General features: G+C 50.0%; 2 protein-coding genes across 2 annotated transcripts in view; one reads left to right on the top strand and one right to left on the bottom strand.

The window, feature by feature from the left end:
* MGAT4B (alpha-1,3-mannosyl-glycoprotein 4-beta-N-acetylglucosaminyltransferase B) overlaps nt 1-6,595 on the top strand; it is a 52,549-nt gene extending 45,954 nt beyond the window's left edge. The window contains exons 10-15 of the mRNA XM_076349642.1: nt 2,040-2,147; nt 3,102-3,295; nt 3,692-3,770; nt 4,236-4,323; nt 5,320-5,432; nt 5,540-6,595. Of these exons, the coding sequence (XP_076205757.1) occupies nt 2,040-2,147; nt 3,102-3,295; nt 3,692-3,770; nt 4,236-4,323; nt 5,320-5,432; nt 5,540-5,563 (606 nt within the window). The 3' untranslated portion in view covers nt 5,564-6,595. The remainder of the gene's footprint in view (nt 1-2,039; nt 2,148-3,101; nt 3,296-3,691; nt 3,771-4,235; nt 4,324-5,319; nt 5,433-5,539) is intronic.
* A 575-nt stretch (nt 6,596-7,170) lies between these two features.
* LOC143165995 (leukotriene C4 synthase-like) lies at nt 7,171-14,459 on the bottom strand. The gene is made up of 5 exons (XM_076349938.1): nt 14,387-14,459; nt 11,044-11,143; nt 9,115-9,185; nt 8,138-8,219; nt 7,171-7,857 (listed from the first exon to the last, which is right to left on the bottom strand). The coding sequence occupies exons 1-5, from the start codon at nt 14,442-14,444 to the stop codon at nt 7,710-7,712; spliced, it is 459 nt and encodes a 152-aa protein (XP_076206053.1). The 5' UTR covers nt 14,445-14,459; the 3' UTR covers nt 7,171-7,709.
* Between the last annotated feature and the right edge of the window lie 229 nt (nt 14,460-14,688).

The raw sequence follows: 14,688 nt of genomic DNA, 5'->3' as shown, positions 1-14,688 counted from the left end.
TAAATACTGTATTTATGTGTTGAGGGGGGACAGGGCATCCTCAGGGCTCTGCAGAATTGGGGCAAGGATGTGGTTTAATTTGGCCTGATCCCTGGCAGAGGCCGTGACATCAGCTCCAGTCCCCCACGTGCAGCAGGGCCAGTCTCAGATGATGTCCATCATGTCCTCCTGGCAGTTCAAACCATGTGCTCAGGTGTGACAGAACAGTCCCCGGGCCTGTCCGGCAGCCCCCAGGGTCCTCACAGCCATGGGCAAAGCCGGGGTGGCGGGATGCTGGGATGGAGCTGGGAACGATGCTGCTGTCTGTGCCCCCCCTTCAAAATCTTCAGCTTGAGCATTGATTAAATGCAGATCCTGCTGTGCAGGATCATCTTCTCCTTAGCTCATCTTCGCTCATCTTCTCCTACCTGGCGGAGCCAAGGTTTTCCCAGGGGAAACTGCAAACCTCTTAAATGTGTTGCCTTTTTAAAAATTAACCTACTTTCCGTGTGGATTTCTGGCTCCTTTCCTCACTGTTTGCATGATTAACTCTGCACAGTGCCCTTTCAAACATGACTTTCCCTTGTGAATCCCACTGTGCAGAATCAAATTGGTAGCGGGGAGGATTTGTCTTTTTGATTGAAAGTTTGTTTGACCTGAGCTTTTGGTAAGTGCTTTGCCTGCTCTGGATATATTCTGCTCACTCTTTTTTAACTAATTTTAGATTTACCTGGGGTAGAGCTGTGTGAAAGGATGACCTTCTTACCACCAACTGAGCCATTCCCCCTCCTGGCTCGACTGAGACAATGCTGCTTTCGGCAAATGCTTCTTTAGCAGAAGGGGAAAGGGGAGAAAGACAAATCAGGAGATGCTGTAGCTCCCTCCATTCCCCTTCCTCCTCCTCTCCCCATCCAGAGCAAGATCAGACCTGCTGGGGTTGCATCTGGGGTTGCTGGCATTGAGTAGGGTCTCTCCCATTAGCATGGCTAGTTTTAATTTTCTAATGTAACGTGAGCTGGATTAGGGGATTATCTCTTCTGCAGCTCGCAGGGGTCATGCCTGGAATTTCCCAGCTCCCGGCACAGTGGCGGTGGCCCGTGTGGGCAGCCCATCGCGGGGACTCGGTGTGGCTGGCTTTCCCCGCTGCTCCCTGCCTGGTGCCAGGCAGCTGGTGACGCAGCGCCCAGCAGCGGGATTTCTGCCAGGGTTGCTCTTGGGTGGGAGGTTGTGAGAGCAGATGGTGGTAGGGGTGCGTGTGTGTTGCTTTTCTTGGAAAAAGCAAAATTTGGAAAACAAATGCCCTCTCCCTCTGGTTTTTAAGCCTGTATTTTTGTCCTGCTCCCCGAAACTGAGAGAAATGAACTATTTTTAAAATGTGAGTTCTTGTCTCCACGCTCTCAGTGTTTTTCCCTTTGTCTTTTATTCCTTCTCCATCGTCTCTCTCCCTCCACCCCACGGAAAATCACTGGCTGGATCAGAGTTGCATCTCCAAGTTTATTTACATGGTGGGATGGGTGTGAAACAGTCAAACAACTCAGACAATGGCACGTGCCATACATCTGCCTAACAAAATCTACCAACAAACTGAAAACTCTGCCCGTCTGAAAAGAACCCGCAATTGCTACCCGTTCGCTTAGGCTCTGAATCATCCCAGGACTTACTGTACCTTCAGACATCAGTGATCCCGAACTCTGAGTTGTAGGAGAAAGACTTTCCTGATAAGCCAAGGAAAAAAGAAACAAAATTATCTGGCTGTCCCTACTTGACAGCATGCAGAGGAGATTTGCTCAGCGTTTGCTAAGCTATGCTTGGCAAGGAGACATTTGACGCTTAAACCTGGGCACAGCCTGGTGGGTGACCAGCCAAGAGTCACGGTCAGGTTCCTCCAGAGTGTGGTTAAAAGCCCTCTTGCCAAATTAAAGCCAAAATAACACAGAAAGGCATAGAGGTGGAGGGGCAGGGATGTTTATCACTCCTCGTGCCCTTGTCCGTTCCTCTCACGGGGCACAGTGGACCATGGGGGTTTAAGCATGGGGCACTGCGGGATTGTCTTGTTTCAGAAACACTGCGACAGGCAGAAGGCAAACCTGAGGATCCGCTTCAAGCCCTCGCTCTTCCAGCACGTGGGAACCCACTCCTCCTTGGCTGGGAAGATACAGAAGCTGAAGGTGGGTACCAGCTGCCTGTCCAAGCCGCAGACAGCCTTTCTGTCCGGCCTGGCCTGCAGGCACATGGGAACTGGCTGCTTTTGGGGTGGGGACATCAGTGACAGCAACTGGTGGGACGGTGGCAGCTGGATTTATGTGCAGTGGTTGTGTTTTATTCTGAATTACAGTGAGCTCATGTAGCTTCTCAGCATGGCAGTGACGTGTACCAAGAGTTGCTGCAAGCTTTTAAGCCTTGGTACTGGTCCTGGCCACCCATCTCGAGTGCCAAACCATGATCCAGGCAAGTGATGTTGAAGCATCTACTGAAAAACCCTGGAGAGAGGACTCCTGGGTTGGTCTGACTTCCTTCCCACCCCGCTCCTTATTTCTGGGATTTGCTGATAGGCAAACTAGAGCTTGCCGTGTAAGAGCTTAAATTGTGTGTATTTAAACATCAACAAAATCAAGCTTCCCACAGCTGTATGTGCAGGACCCATAGACACGTGTCCCTGGGCTGTGCTCGGTCCTGTGTCTGTCCAATACCCAGGCAAATGGATGGTGTAATCCAGTTTGTATCGCAGCGCAGTGCCTGTCAGGCTGTGTAATCCAGTCATTTTATGCTATTGTCAGCCTCCCAGCCACCTTCTCCTCAGGTGTAAGAGCTGTTTGCAGAGCTCCTGGGGCAGGGACACGCGTTTGGGGATGCTTGGACAATGAAAGGCTCTTTGGTGCTGGATCAGAGTGCAGAGCAGTGGTGCTTCTCTGTGCTGCCTCTCCTGAAGTTGTGTCCTCCTGGCATCCAGCCACACATTGCCCTGTCTGGTGCCTTCCCCAGATCACTTCCATCCCTCATCCTTCTGCACTATGCAAATCGAGAGCTTTTAATTTGCGGTGCCTTGTTGCTGGGATCCCTGTTCCTCACGGGCGAGAGCAGCTCATGACCCTTTTCTGCCTTTTTGCTTTATGCCCACCAAGGACAAGGACTTTGGCAAGCAGGCCTTGCGGAAAGAGCACGTCAACCCTCCTGCGGAGGTGAGCACCAGCCTGAAAACCTACCAGCACTTCACCTTGGAGAAGGCTTACCTGCGGGAGGACTTCTTCTGGGCCTTCACTCCCACTGCCGGAGACTTCATCAGATTCAGATTCTTCAAACCACTGCGCATTGAAAGGCCAGTGCTTTGGGGGCGGGTTGGCAGAGAGGGACGTGGGGACAGCCTGGAGCATGCGGAGACACTTCCTTTTGCTCTTCTGGCTCATGTTGAATTTCTTACCCGTCTCCTGCTTGACTGCCCAGGAGGAGGGAGCAGTGCTGTTCCAGGGGGAAGATAACTTGACCCTTTTTTTTGGTGGGGCCATGTTTGCCGGAGCCCTTTGCTTTCCTGCGCTTGTGAGCAATCCATGCTTTAGCTAATCTGGCGCAGAAGGTCTCCTTCTAAACCATGTGCCCGTGGGCTTTTTGGGAAGATGCCTGTTAGGTTGAGCTGTTTGATGGTTCAGCCGGGGTGAAAGCCATCACGTCCCCTCTCGCTCAGTGTGGATTTCCATGGCTTTGGTCTCTGTCACAGGTTCTTCTTCCGCAGCGGGAACATCGAGCACCCAGAAGACAAACTCTTCAATACGACTGTGGAGGTTTTGCCGTTTGACGTAAGTGTTTTATTGAGAATTGAGACGGGGGTGGAGTGGGAAGCAAAAGAGGTTTGAGAGAAGGGAACTGCTTAAAGCCGTCAGGAAAATCTTTACAGGACTCAAGTGCCTTTGAGAGATGCTGGCTGGGAGCCAGGGGGTCACACCTGGTGTGGTACCACCTCGGGAGCGGGGATGCTGCCCTGAGCAGTCACTATGGGAGCCATCCATGCCTGCAGAGGGGATGCTCAGATGGATGGGACGGCTGCAGAGGAGGGGTTGGAGCCAGGATGGTGCAGTGGAAGCAGCAGCTTGAGGGCAGCAGATGTCCTCTTGTTTTGGGGCATGAGGCTCGGGGTGCCAGGTGGGGGGAGATGACAGGCCAAGGGCTGCTGGCGAGGGCAGCTCCGGGGTTGCTGCTGTTGCTTGGGGCTTTTGGGTGGCTCTTGCCACTGGCCTTGTGCAGAGCTCCTCTCCTTCCCACAGAGCCTACAGTCGGATAAGGAAGCCTTGCAGGAGGGAAGGGGAGCAGCTGTCAAATACCGCAGGACACCGGATGGCTACATCCAGATAGGTACAGCAGGGTGCAAGGTGGTAAACTGCCTGCTGGGTTTGATAACACAGCCCATATCCTCACCTTCAAGTGAATCGAGACCCCTTAGTGCTGTTTGCTTGGCAAAGAGTAATTTCTGCTTGCCAGGAGCCAGGATTTAATTGTCACTGTCTCCTCTCCTCCACTGCCCTCCCTCCCCTCTTAGACTAAGTGTCCTCTTCAGGTAGTTTTCAGTCCTATGTTTCTGCCTGTCTCTGCTCAGAGCTGGGACCAAATTATTCAGAGTAGCCATTTGCCTAACCTGGTCTTAAAAACCTCTGCCGTGGGCGATTTCGCACTCTCCCTCCACAGCCTGTCTTGGTACTCGCACTGCTTGCAGCTTGGACTTTGTCTCCTGCCACCTGAGCTTGTTTTAGTGCTTGTCCTGCCATTGGACAAGAATGAGTGATTGCAGCCTACAGGGACCCACTGGTGTGTGGTAAAGCCCTGGTGTCCCTACTAAGACTTCTTTTTTTTTTAAATAGACAAATAAAAGAAAAATTCCCTGGCACACGTAGCTTTTTGCCATTTTAGCATTCCTCTGCATGCTGTCTGGTTTCTCCCAGTTGCATTTTCCAAAAAAAAAAAAGATCACACCCAAAAATGGGACATAGCAACAGGCTGAGACCTTGCTGGCACTATGGATGAGACTGGCCTCCATGGTGTGGATCCTGAACTGACATTTGTCTCTTACAGGACAGTGCTGCCGTCAGGCCACTCTGCCTCCCTTTCGCACAGCAGTGAGGTGTAGCCAAATACTCCCCATTTTGTTTTGTTTAGCTGATTTTTTTGTTCCCCTCAGTGTAGCATTTTGCACTGTATTGATGTCCACGCTGCTGGTTTTCAGCCCCTCTCTCTTGTGTTGGGGAGCTGCGGGCAAGGGGCTGCCATGGCTGCTTGTAGTCCCCTTGGGGTGGGGGGGGGGAGGCTGGCTGCCAGGGGACTGTCCCCACATCACCCGCGTGCTCTCCCCGCCAGGTTCCTTCTCCAAGGGCGTTGCGGAGGGCGAGGTGGACCCATCCTTCGGGCCGCTGGAGGCCATCAGGTTGTCCATCCAGACCGACTCCCCAGTGTGGATCATCTTGAGCGAGGTAAACTGGGCTTCTTCGGCAGAGGGACAGCCCTGCCCAGCTCCTCGCCTGGGGCTCCCCGCCGCCTCCGCCGGCTTCTCTCTGATCCCAACCCCCTCTCCTTTCAGATTTTTATCAAAAAAGCAGAGTGACATGGGCGTGAGGAAGGGTGGACACACGCGTGGATCCCGGTCCTGCTCCCTCCCCTCCTGCTCCCTCCTCCCCGCGGCGCCTCGCCCGGGCACAAGGACAGCCACGCCAGCGAGGCACAGGCCCGGCTGCCGGGAGGTGGCACACACCGACAGGCCTCGGCAAACCGGCTGCCAGGCCGGCACCACCATCCCCAGCCGGCGCTGTGGGGCCACGACATCATCTTCTCTGGAAGAAGAGCAAAAAGCAAAAACGAATATCCCGTGCAGAGGGCTGGCTTTGCTCCCCTCGGCAAGGCCCAGGCGCTCCCTCGGCCCCTCACGGGTGCATGGCTGCCACGCGTGCCACTCGGGCCGCACCAACACGGGACAGTTTGGGGTCGGGATGAGCTTTAGTAAGTGTGGGGACTAAAAGCACCTTCAGCCCAGGACAGGGCAATCACTGGCTGTACTGGGGACAGAGAGGGGGCTTGGTCACGTTGAGTCCTGCCGGCTGACCCTGCAGGCAAGCTGGGATGGAGACAGCCAGAGACCGAGGTCTGCCTTGCCTTCGCCCAGGCAATGGTCCTGGCCACAGTTTGAGGATTAAGCGAGGGTGAAGACTGACCCTCCTTTGGCAGAGGAGGAACGAATCCAAAGGGGTCAGAGCTATGAGTATGGCAGGGAAAACAAAAAAATAAAATATGCCACACTGTGCCTGCCAGCATTGAACACAGCCCCTTAACTCACGGTGAAGTCTCCAGTGTCTTCATGCCTTGAGATTGAGTGCAGAAACCATCTTTTTAAATAACTATTTCAGTTATTGATTGGTGTGAGGTTTTTTTGGGGGGTGGGGTGGAAAAAAGCAGAAGTAGCCCAGTTCAGAAATAGTAGGGATTAGTGTAAATCCCAATGTCTCTTCAGCTATACACTGGAATGCATTATACTACTTTAATGTGCTGTATTTTTTATTATTGGATACATTTGATTTTTCAAGTACATCTCTATATATAAATATATAAAATAACGTGCACTGTAATAAAATCTAAATTTAAACCTTGGGTGCAGCGGTGAGAGTCACTCATGGCAGGGAAGCACGGGTTCTGGCTCTGCCTGCCTGTTCCCCCTCCCCAGGATGTCCCTGGGGGTCAGGGACCAGCTGTAGCCCCTACACCCAAAATGGAGTCATTCCTCAGCGCTCACCACTACCTGATACTCCCAAAGCATTGCTCATGCTGGGGAAAGCACTTAGAGCAGCCCAGTGGGAGACTGGTTATTTTTTGCCCCAGCGCCACAGAAATCTTCACCAGTTATTAAAAAAAGAGAGGTTGGTCAGGTCTTTCCTCATCAGGGAGCAGGGAAGGTGCTTGGGCATCTGTACACCCAAGGGTACAATTGTGGAACAGTTGTCTTTCTTACAAAATACATTGTTTTTTTTATACCCACATACAGCTTAGCAAGGAGCTGCCTGCTTGATGCCTGCTTTAGTTACCTGCAAACCCCAAGTTTGCAGCAGAGGTTGAAATCCAGAGAGAGGGCAAAGTCCTACTGGTGGGTCAGTGGTAAGTGAAGTCAGGGCCAAGTCAAGATCATTCAAGTCAATGCCAAACACTGACATTAGCATTTGGACTAGAGTCAGGCTTTTTTCCCAAAATTTAGATAAGGTTTTAGACAAGTTTACCCATCCTTTCAAGTTAGTCTTAATTGCAGCAGCTTTTCCCATGCAACCCAGTCCCCTAACCCTCAGATGTTCTCACACCCAGTCCCCAAGCACCTTTGACAATCACAGGTGATTCCTGCTGAAAAGGAATTTATTTTTTGTATACCCATGGTGTGATCCTTCAACATAGATCATTACAGCAGTAAGGCGGAGTGACAACAGCATACAGGTCGACCCGTGGTCCATGAGGCAGAGCCAACGCGTTAAAGGTTTTAGAGCAGACGGTGCTACAAAACCTGACAGTGAAGCCCATAAGCAGGGGCAGAGGCTGGGTAGCGTTTGCTTTCTAGAAGGGAAATTATCTCTGAAGAGTGGAGCTTTGTAAGCAGAGGAGTGCCAGCATCTGCCTCCCTTCAAAAGGTAAGCACAGAGCTGGGGAGATACTCAGTCACAGACCACGCTCCCCTCCACCAAGGGTGAGCAGTGGTTTTGGGAGAGCCACAGCCCTGCTCACCAGGCACCGAGCAGCTGGAGGGGCTGCGCCAGTGCCGCCATCCATGCAGAGGAGTGGGGCAGCAGGAAGTGTGCCAGGAGCCCAGCCACTGCCAGCCCCACCAGCAGCCAGAGCAGCCGGGTGCTGGCGTATAGCGGCCCCAACCTGCGTGGGGAGAAAACACCGTCAGACACCGCCAGCCAACCCAGGACACGAAGCATGCTGTCAAGGGCTTGGCATTCCCCCATGCTCCTCTGCGACTGCGCTGAGGAAGAGCTGGTGAGGCCACAAGCAGGGGCCTGTGGGGCAGGAGAGGGGGGGAGAAGGGGGTGATGCAAACCTGCCTTCAGTCCCACCCGCAGGAAGGAAACCTGCCCCAGGGGACGCATCCTGCACCCAGCCTCCCTGGGTTGGTTTGGGGTGCCCACAGCCCCCGGATACTAACCGTCCCTGCGCAGCCACAGCGTATCCCTGGAAGTACTTGAAGCGGGTGTAGAGGTACAGCAGCCCGCACACCGTGGCCACACCTGCGGGGGAGAGGGAAGCCAAGTCCTGATGGGGCTGGGGTTCCCCGGACACTGCTGGAGCTGCAGCCCAGCTCAGTCACCCATGCCCCCACTTCCCCCTGCAGATGGAGGCACAACCACAAGAACCAAATAGAGGGACTCAGCTTTAAAATGCAGGAGTTTAAATGGTTTTTCTTCCTTTCCTTTTTTGTGAGGGATGAAGCTCTCTACCCCCTGAAGTTGCCCTGGGACTTGGGTTCGCAACACTCCCTGCCGTGGTCCTTCCTCACATCTTCCCCGCAGCGGCAGCCAAATCCCCTAAACCCGCTTGGTACCGGATGGACCGTGGATGACTAATTGTTTGGGTTATGGTTTCTCGTTCTGACATAGTGATTTGGGTATTGTGTTGCAGCTCAGCTTCAGCTTGCTCCTTCCCCAGCGCAGCAGGAAGCAGCAGCCTCCAAAGCAGAGAGCTACACTGCTCTCGGCCCTACCGCCGCCCTGGCGCCACGAGCCAACCTGACCTTATCTAAGAGAAGAAGCATGGGGGGGACGGCCGGGCGCTGGCAGCGGAGCACAGGCTGCCGATGCCACCAAACATCTACTCTGGGCAGGAGACCGGCTTGGCTGCTACCAGCAGCTTCATGCACGCTGGAGTTGGGGTGCTCCTTGGTCCATCTGGCCAAAGGGGAACTTTCCTTTCCCCAAGTAACAGCCTCACAGGTACAGAGAGGACATGCCCGAGCCGCAATGGGATTTAAATTGGGTTTTTGTTTGTTTGTTTAGAATAGAATAGACTATTTCAGTCAGAAGGGACCTACAACTATCATCTAATCCAACTGCCTGACCAGTTCAGGGCTGACCATGTGATACACGTGGTTTGGGTTGGGGTCATCCCCCCCCCCATCCCCCTTACCTTGATGGAAGAAGATTCCAGCAACCCAGAGGAGTGAGACGAAGATCGGGAAGTACTCTGAGCAATTCGCCCTGATGGGAACCAGAGATGAGCATTAAAACTGCATCCCCGTACGTCAGAGACCAGTTAACCGAGGCCAGAGAGGTGAGCTGGAAACACATGTCGGAGCAAACTGAAAAGGCTGGTAAGAGGCATTGCTGTGCTGTGGAGAAAGGGCCTTTTCTGCGACCAAGGACACCCAATATCTGTATTTCAGAGAAGAAAAGCACCCAAACAACACACACCGTTCACCTCATCCTCATTCACATGGACCCTGCAACAACGAGCCGTGGCCGAGATGGAGATTTGTCTTTGCTGGACAGGCTCCATCCTCAGCCCCACACACAGTGCCTTCACAGACATCTAGTGCAGCTACGGCTTAAGAGCTGCAAGGGTAGAGGTTCCTTGACATTATTTAAGGAGCATTCTCTTCCCCTTGGGTGAGCACAGCTCAAATTCAGGTGTCACACAAGTCATGCTCCAAGAAGGAGCCTTCTCCCAGATTTACTTCAGCAGAAGGTGATCAGATCTGCAGCCAGGTTTTCTTCCTTCTTTTTTCTTTTACTGACAAAAATACAGATTTTCTGTGAGGAAGGACAGCGGGAGCTGTACTATTAGAGACAATGGTTTTGTTTCTCCATTCCTCCTACATTTAACCGTTCCCTAGCCAATTTAACCTTAAATTTGGCCAAAAATTTACCAAGCCTCAGGGGAATGGAGCCAGATTGGGAGCTGGAAAAAGTCTGAAGAACGTTACGCTGCAAATGCAGTTTGAGCCTCAGCAAGGGGAGGCTGCCAGGTTTCCACGAGTGAGTAATAAATCAATACCTTTCTTCCCCTCTTTTTTTTTTTTTTTTTAAATCTATCAAAACAAATTATCCATTTGTATCCTTTTCCACAGGGAAAAGAATAAAGGGAGGAAAAAGCCCACAATGAAGAAATACCTTCTCAAACTCAAGTTCCCTGAGGTTGCCTCCTCTGCAGAATATAGCAGAGGGCTCCCCGGTACACCGCAGCCCACATCACAACTCTTTTAACGCACAGCCCGGTATTTAATTAAAAGCCTCATCAACAGCTACCCAGCTAGCAAAGGCTGCTGCCTCTCATGCAGGCTAGCCTTTCACTGCCTTGCAAAAGGACCGAAACCGGTGTTTTTGTCACTCCACAAATGCTTCCTGCACGCTGGCAAGGAAACGCAGCTGCTTTGTTCAGGATTTAGTGCCGTGCTCGAACTACCCTTCAAACCAGCTCCGGCCAATTCCTTTCAATCGCTTACAAAACAGCATGACTGAGATGAAAGATGGAATCTGGTGCTTGCTGGAAGCCGAAGGGATCTATGAATATTTCCAGTTTAGCTCCAGCATTGCTCTCTCCATAGGAACAGAGCAAAAAGAAACAGCTCTCAGCATGGGCCCACGAGTGCCTACTTTCACAGTACAATGGCTTAAAAAAAGAAAAAAAAGTCCTCGTAGCTGGTTCTGCCAGCAAGGCCCTTTGCTTCAATTCAACAGCAAATACTTACGAGCAAGTATTAGGTTATTAACGTAGCTTCAGCTACTCTCACAATTTGGAGCCAACATTAATATTAAACTTAATGATTATAATGCATTAATGCTCAGCACCTCTTCCATACAGACACTAATTTGTAATTTGGCTGCCTCCGACGATGCCAGAAGGAGGATTATCACGGATGGACAGAAACACTCCAGCCAGAGCAAAGTGCTCCAAATCAAAACTCGGACCTCTGCACACAAAGCATTAAAAAAAAAATTTAGTATCAGCAGCAATAAGTGAAAAAGTGACTTGAGGGTGACTTCAGTCTTTCCTGGTAGTGACATTTGACTCAAGTCATATCTAGATGGAGTCACCACAAAAAAGTCAAAATCTTACTGAGCTCTGAAGATCCGCTCAAATTCAGGGTGACCTGTTGTCTCGGGAGGGGAGATCTTGTACTTCCGCCGGGCATAGATCACCTGCAGTGCAAAATAGGCTAAAAAAAACAAAAAAGAACACAGGAGCGGTAACAGTCCAGCAGCGTTTTATTTAGCCAAGCTTTATCTAGCTTGGAATCAAGCAAGTGGTTAGAGGAAAAGAGCTGGTACTGTCTAGGTTCATAGTCCAGGGCTGTCACGCACGACCTGGAATAAATATGCCATTTATTTCAGGCTTGTACTTTAAATTCCGATTTGGTTATCCTAGCAGAGCACATGTACCGCAGAGCCGACGTGCTGGCTGGCGCTTTGCATAGTCTGACACCCAGCGCGCAGCAGCAGAGCCCTCGGTGCTGCTCCCCAACAGATCAAACACGCCCAGGAAGGCCAGCAACGCACATTAAAACCTTACCGAGTCCACATGCCATCACAGAATTATAATTCTTTTTTTAATCTTGCACTCTGTATTTAGAGTATTAGTACACCCTCAGCCAGTCTGATGGGAATAACGTATAATGCCTCCCGCTATGCCCAGCGGGCACAAAGCTTTTGTACAAGGACAGCACCATGTCACGGAGCAGCATCCAAACTGTGAAGCACTGGGATATCAAGTCGATTAGAGATGCTCATAATCATGGCAATATAAGGAAATGGGGAAGGGGGAGATTATTCCTCCCACTTCATTCCTGCAGGGTAGTCCCAAGGCTTGAACAGTTCAAGGAGCAGACATGCTGCCAACGACTGCCTGTGCCAAGTTTGGGCCAAGGTACTAACTCTGTGTCTGCTACATCGCTCCTTTGAACATTTGTAAGGGACATGGAAAGTCACTTCTTAATGATAAAAACTCATTAACATGAGGATTTGGACTGTTTCACTATTTGATGAAAGTTCTTACAATCCCAGGTCGTTGCTGATGTTTCAAGTATTTATCTTTTAGGTGCACTACTACATTGTTGCCTTTATGGATAACAAGGATTTTCATAGAAGAGAAAACTAAGTTATAAAAAACAATTACTTTGGTGGCTGTGGCAGCATGCTGCTAAGCGAGTCACTTGGATTGGCAAGGTCCTAACGTAGCAACATTTCCAGAGCATCGAACAGAGAGACAAGGAGCCAGGCTGCAAGGACTGCCTTGCCTTCTTCTAACAAAGAAGATAAAAGCAGAACAGCAGGAAAGTAGGGACAGATGTTGCAAGATTAAAGACAAGACAGATCCATGCGTGCCTGCAGAAAAGCATTAAAACATAGGTAGGAGAAAAGGGAATTAGAAATGTAAATAATCTGATGCTATGCGACCTGTGTATTACACAACATATTATCCATTTAAATACATGGACATTCACTTAAGGAAACATCTGTGTGTTCTCGTGTCTTCCACTGTGTGCAGTGACCCAGCTCTAAACAAAAGGTGCTGGGAGAGAAAGGTGGGGAGGAGCAAGTTTGCTTTTCCCCTCCTGATTCGTGTGTAGCACACTGATTGCGGTCGAGGGGGAGGATATCATCCTGCATCTGAGATGCGGCAGGATGTAACACAGCACCCCCTCCGTGAAAACAGACCGCTAGGTCTGCAGTAACCCACAACAGGCAAATTCAGCAGCAGCTGACGGAGCTCTGGGAAAAAGATGATGAAAGTACGACCTGTCCTGTTACCTCCTCTTCACATCAGATAAGCACATCTCTCCTACGCAACTATTTAACGCTCTCAGGATCTCATCTCAGCCACCTCTCAAGAAATGGACCGAGCTAAAGTTACCGCATCGCGCGCAGCTCTGGCTTGTGGCATAAGCCTGACTGTGCTAGGCAACGGCCTTCATCCTGCTTCGTGCCATCCGCACCCTTCCTAACGTAGCATTCTTGTGACTGACGAGCATGGTAAGAATCTCCATCAGCTCTATGCTTAACATCTTGCTTGTATACAGGGGCAAATACTCAGACAAGTCCTGCAACAGATCCCTTATGCTTGGGGATGGATAATATATAAACCACCCACCCAAGAGGAGCAGGAGCCTTTTGGAGGACGGCTAGCTGTCCTCCAAACTTGGTGTACGGGTGAAGCATTAAGGATGAAGAATTACCCTCCAAAAACAGTTCTCAGAATGAGGTGTTGAAGAAAACCACGCTGCACAAGCCTTCTCAGCATGGACTTCTAGGGAAAAGAGTTCAATCTACTCTGCAGAACCTTTCAAACTAGTTTTTTGTGATTCATAACAAAAAAATTCATAAGACAAAAGTATCTTCCGTTTGTAGTTGCTGATATTTCTCTGTAAATTGTCTGAAATTACTAATAATTCAGAAATCTTGAACTCTATTCTTCAAGTAGCATATTTGTTTTAAATAATGCTTATATTAAGAGATTTATCATCTGATGGCTAAAAATACATCAGGCTGCTCAGAGATTCACATCAATTTGTAAGCAAAGAGGTGTGATACAGTGAATTAATTCAGTACTAAAAAACCCAACAAACCAACCTTCCCTCGTAGAAACGTGAAGATTTGAATAAAACGGGTGCTCTGTCCCCACCCCAGGCAGGGGCAGCGTCCCCTCCCGTGACTCTCCCGAAGCCCAAGGGGGAGAGGCCTTTGCCCGAAGGACCCACAATTAAACACAAGAGGTAGACAGAGCTTGGCAACACTACTGCTTCTTTCTAAATGGTCTAAACCAAACGCATCTATTTAAATCATGAGAAGTTGCCGAGTTTCTCTGAAGATGTCCGCGTCTATTTCTGAACAGAAGGGCTTGCATTAGTTTCCAAATTACTGTGTGCTGTCAACTCATCTTGTCGTCTGCTCCGTGCAGCTAAGCTATATGAGTTGAACACACAACAGTATCGGTCACAGAGGAGAAATACATGTGTACGAGATGCTCTTTTCTATATATGTACGATGTATGTTTGTACACTCACCTCTTCATCAGCATATTTATTAATCTGCCTTTATTTTGGCTACCTCCAGCCACTCTAAGTAACAAATTACCTGCTAAAATTCAATCACAGAAAATATTTTACTTTAAAAGACATTCTACTGTTGAAATTGTTTTAAGTTTAAAAGTAAAACTTACATTTCATTTCCTTCTAAGACACTGGCTTCGAGGTTTGCAGATCTTTTTAGTTCCTATTAAATAACGAACGTCCTCAGGCATGACACTTCCACCACGAATGGCCAAACATTTGCATTGTTTTAACATGTTGGAAAACAGCAACTTTCATTCCACAGAGACTCCAAGCAAAATACAGGAACCAAGTTCCATGAAGTTTAATATAGTTAGCTTACTACTAACCTAGCATTACATAAAGGACATTTACCTTGCTCCAGGACTCCCAAAACCGTGACAGTGGCCAGCAGGTCTATCTGGTTTCTCATGTTGCCAACTGTGGACCAAAACCCTAGCCAGGTGCGATGAGTACAGCTGCCCTCCAATCCTCTCTCCCACCCTCCCACTACCGCATGCTCTACAATAGAGCCTTCTTACTGCTCTGCAGCAACACGTGTTTCCTCCACCACACATTAACTCTCCCCACACCACACAATTTTCCAAAGCAGCCAGCCATCCGAAAACGTCTATTCGAGACAAGTGCCTTCTGCTGAACTACCTAACAGCAAAAGT

This window comes from Aptenodytes patagonicus, chromosome 12 (assembly GCF_965638725.1).
Source record: "Aptenodytes patagonicus chromosome 12, bAptPat1.pri.cur, whole genome shotgun sequence".
Taxonomy (NCBI): domain Eukaryota; kingdom Metazoa; phylum Chordata; class Aves; order Sphenisciformes; family Spheniscidae; genus Aptenodytes; species Aptenodytes patagonicus.
Note: the sequence above shows the minus strand (reverse complement) of the source record. Positions and strands in the feature narration are given on the sequence as shown.

Coding starts and splice junctions, on each gene's coding strand:
- LOC143165995 (XM_076349938.1), bottom strand. CDS start 14,444: ATGAGAAACCAGATAGACCTGCTGGCCACTGTCACGGTTTTGGGAGTC. Junction 9,186..11,043: donor GAGCGGATCTTCAGAGCTCA/GTAAGATTTTGA, acceptor GGTTCCCATCAG/GGCGAATTGCTCAGAGTACT. Junction 7,858..8,137: donor GCTGTGGCTGCGCAGGGACG/GTTAGTATCCGG, acceptor CTCCCCACGCAG/GTTGGGGCCGCTATACGCCA.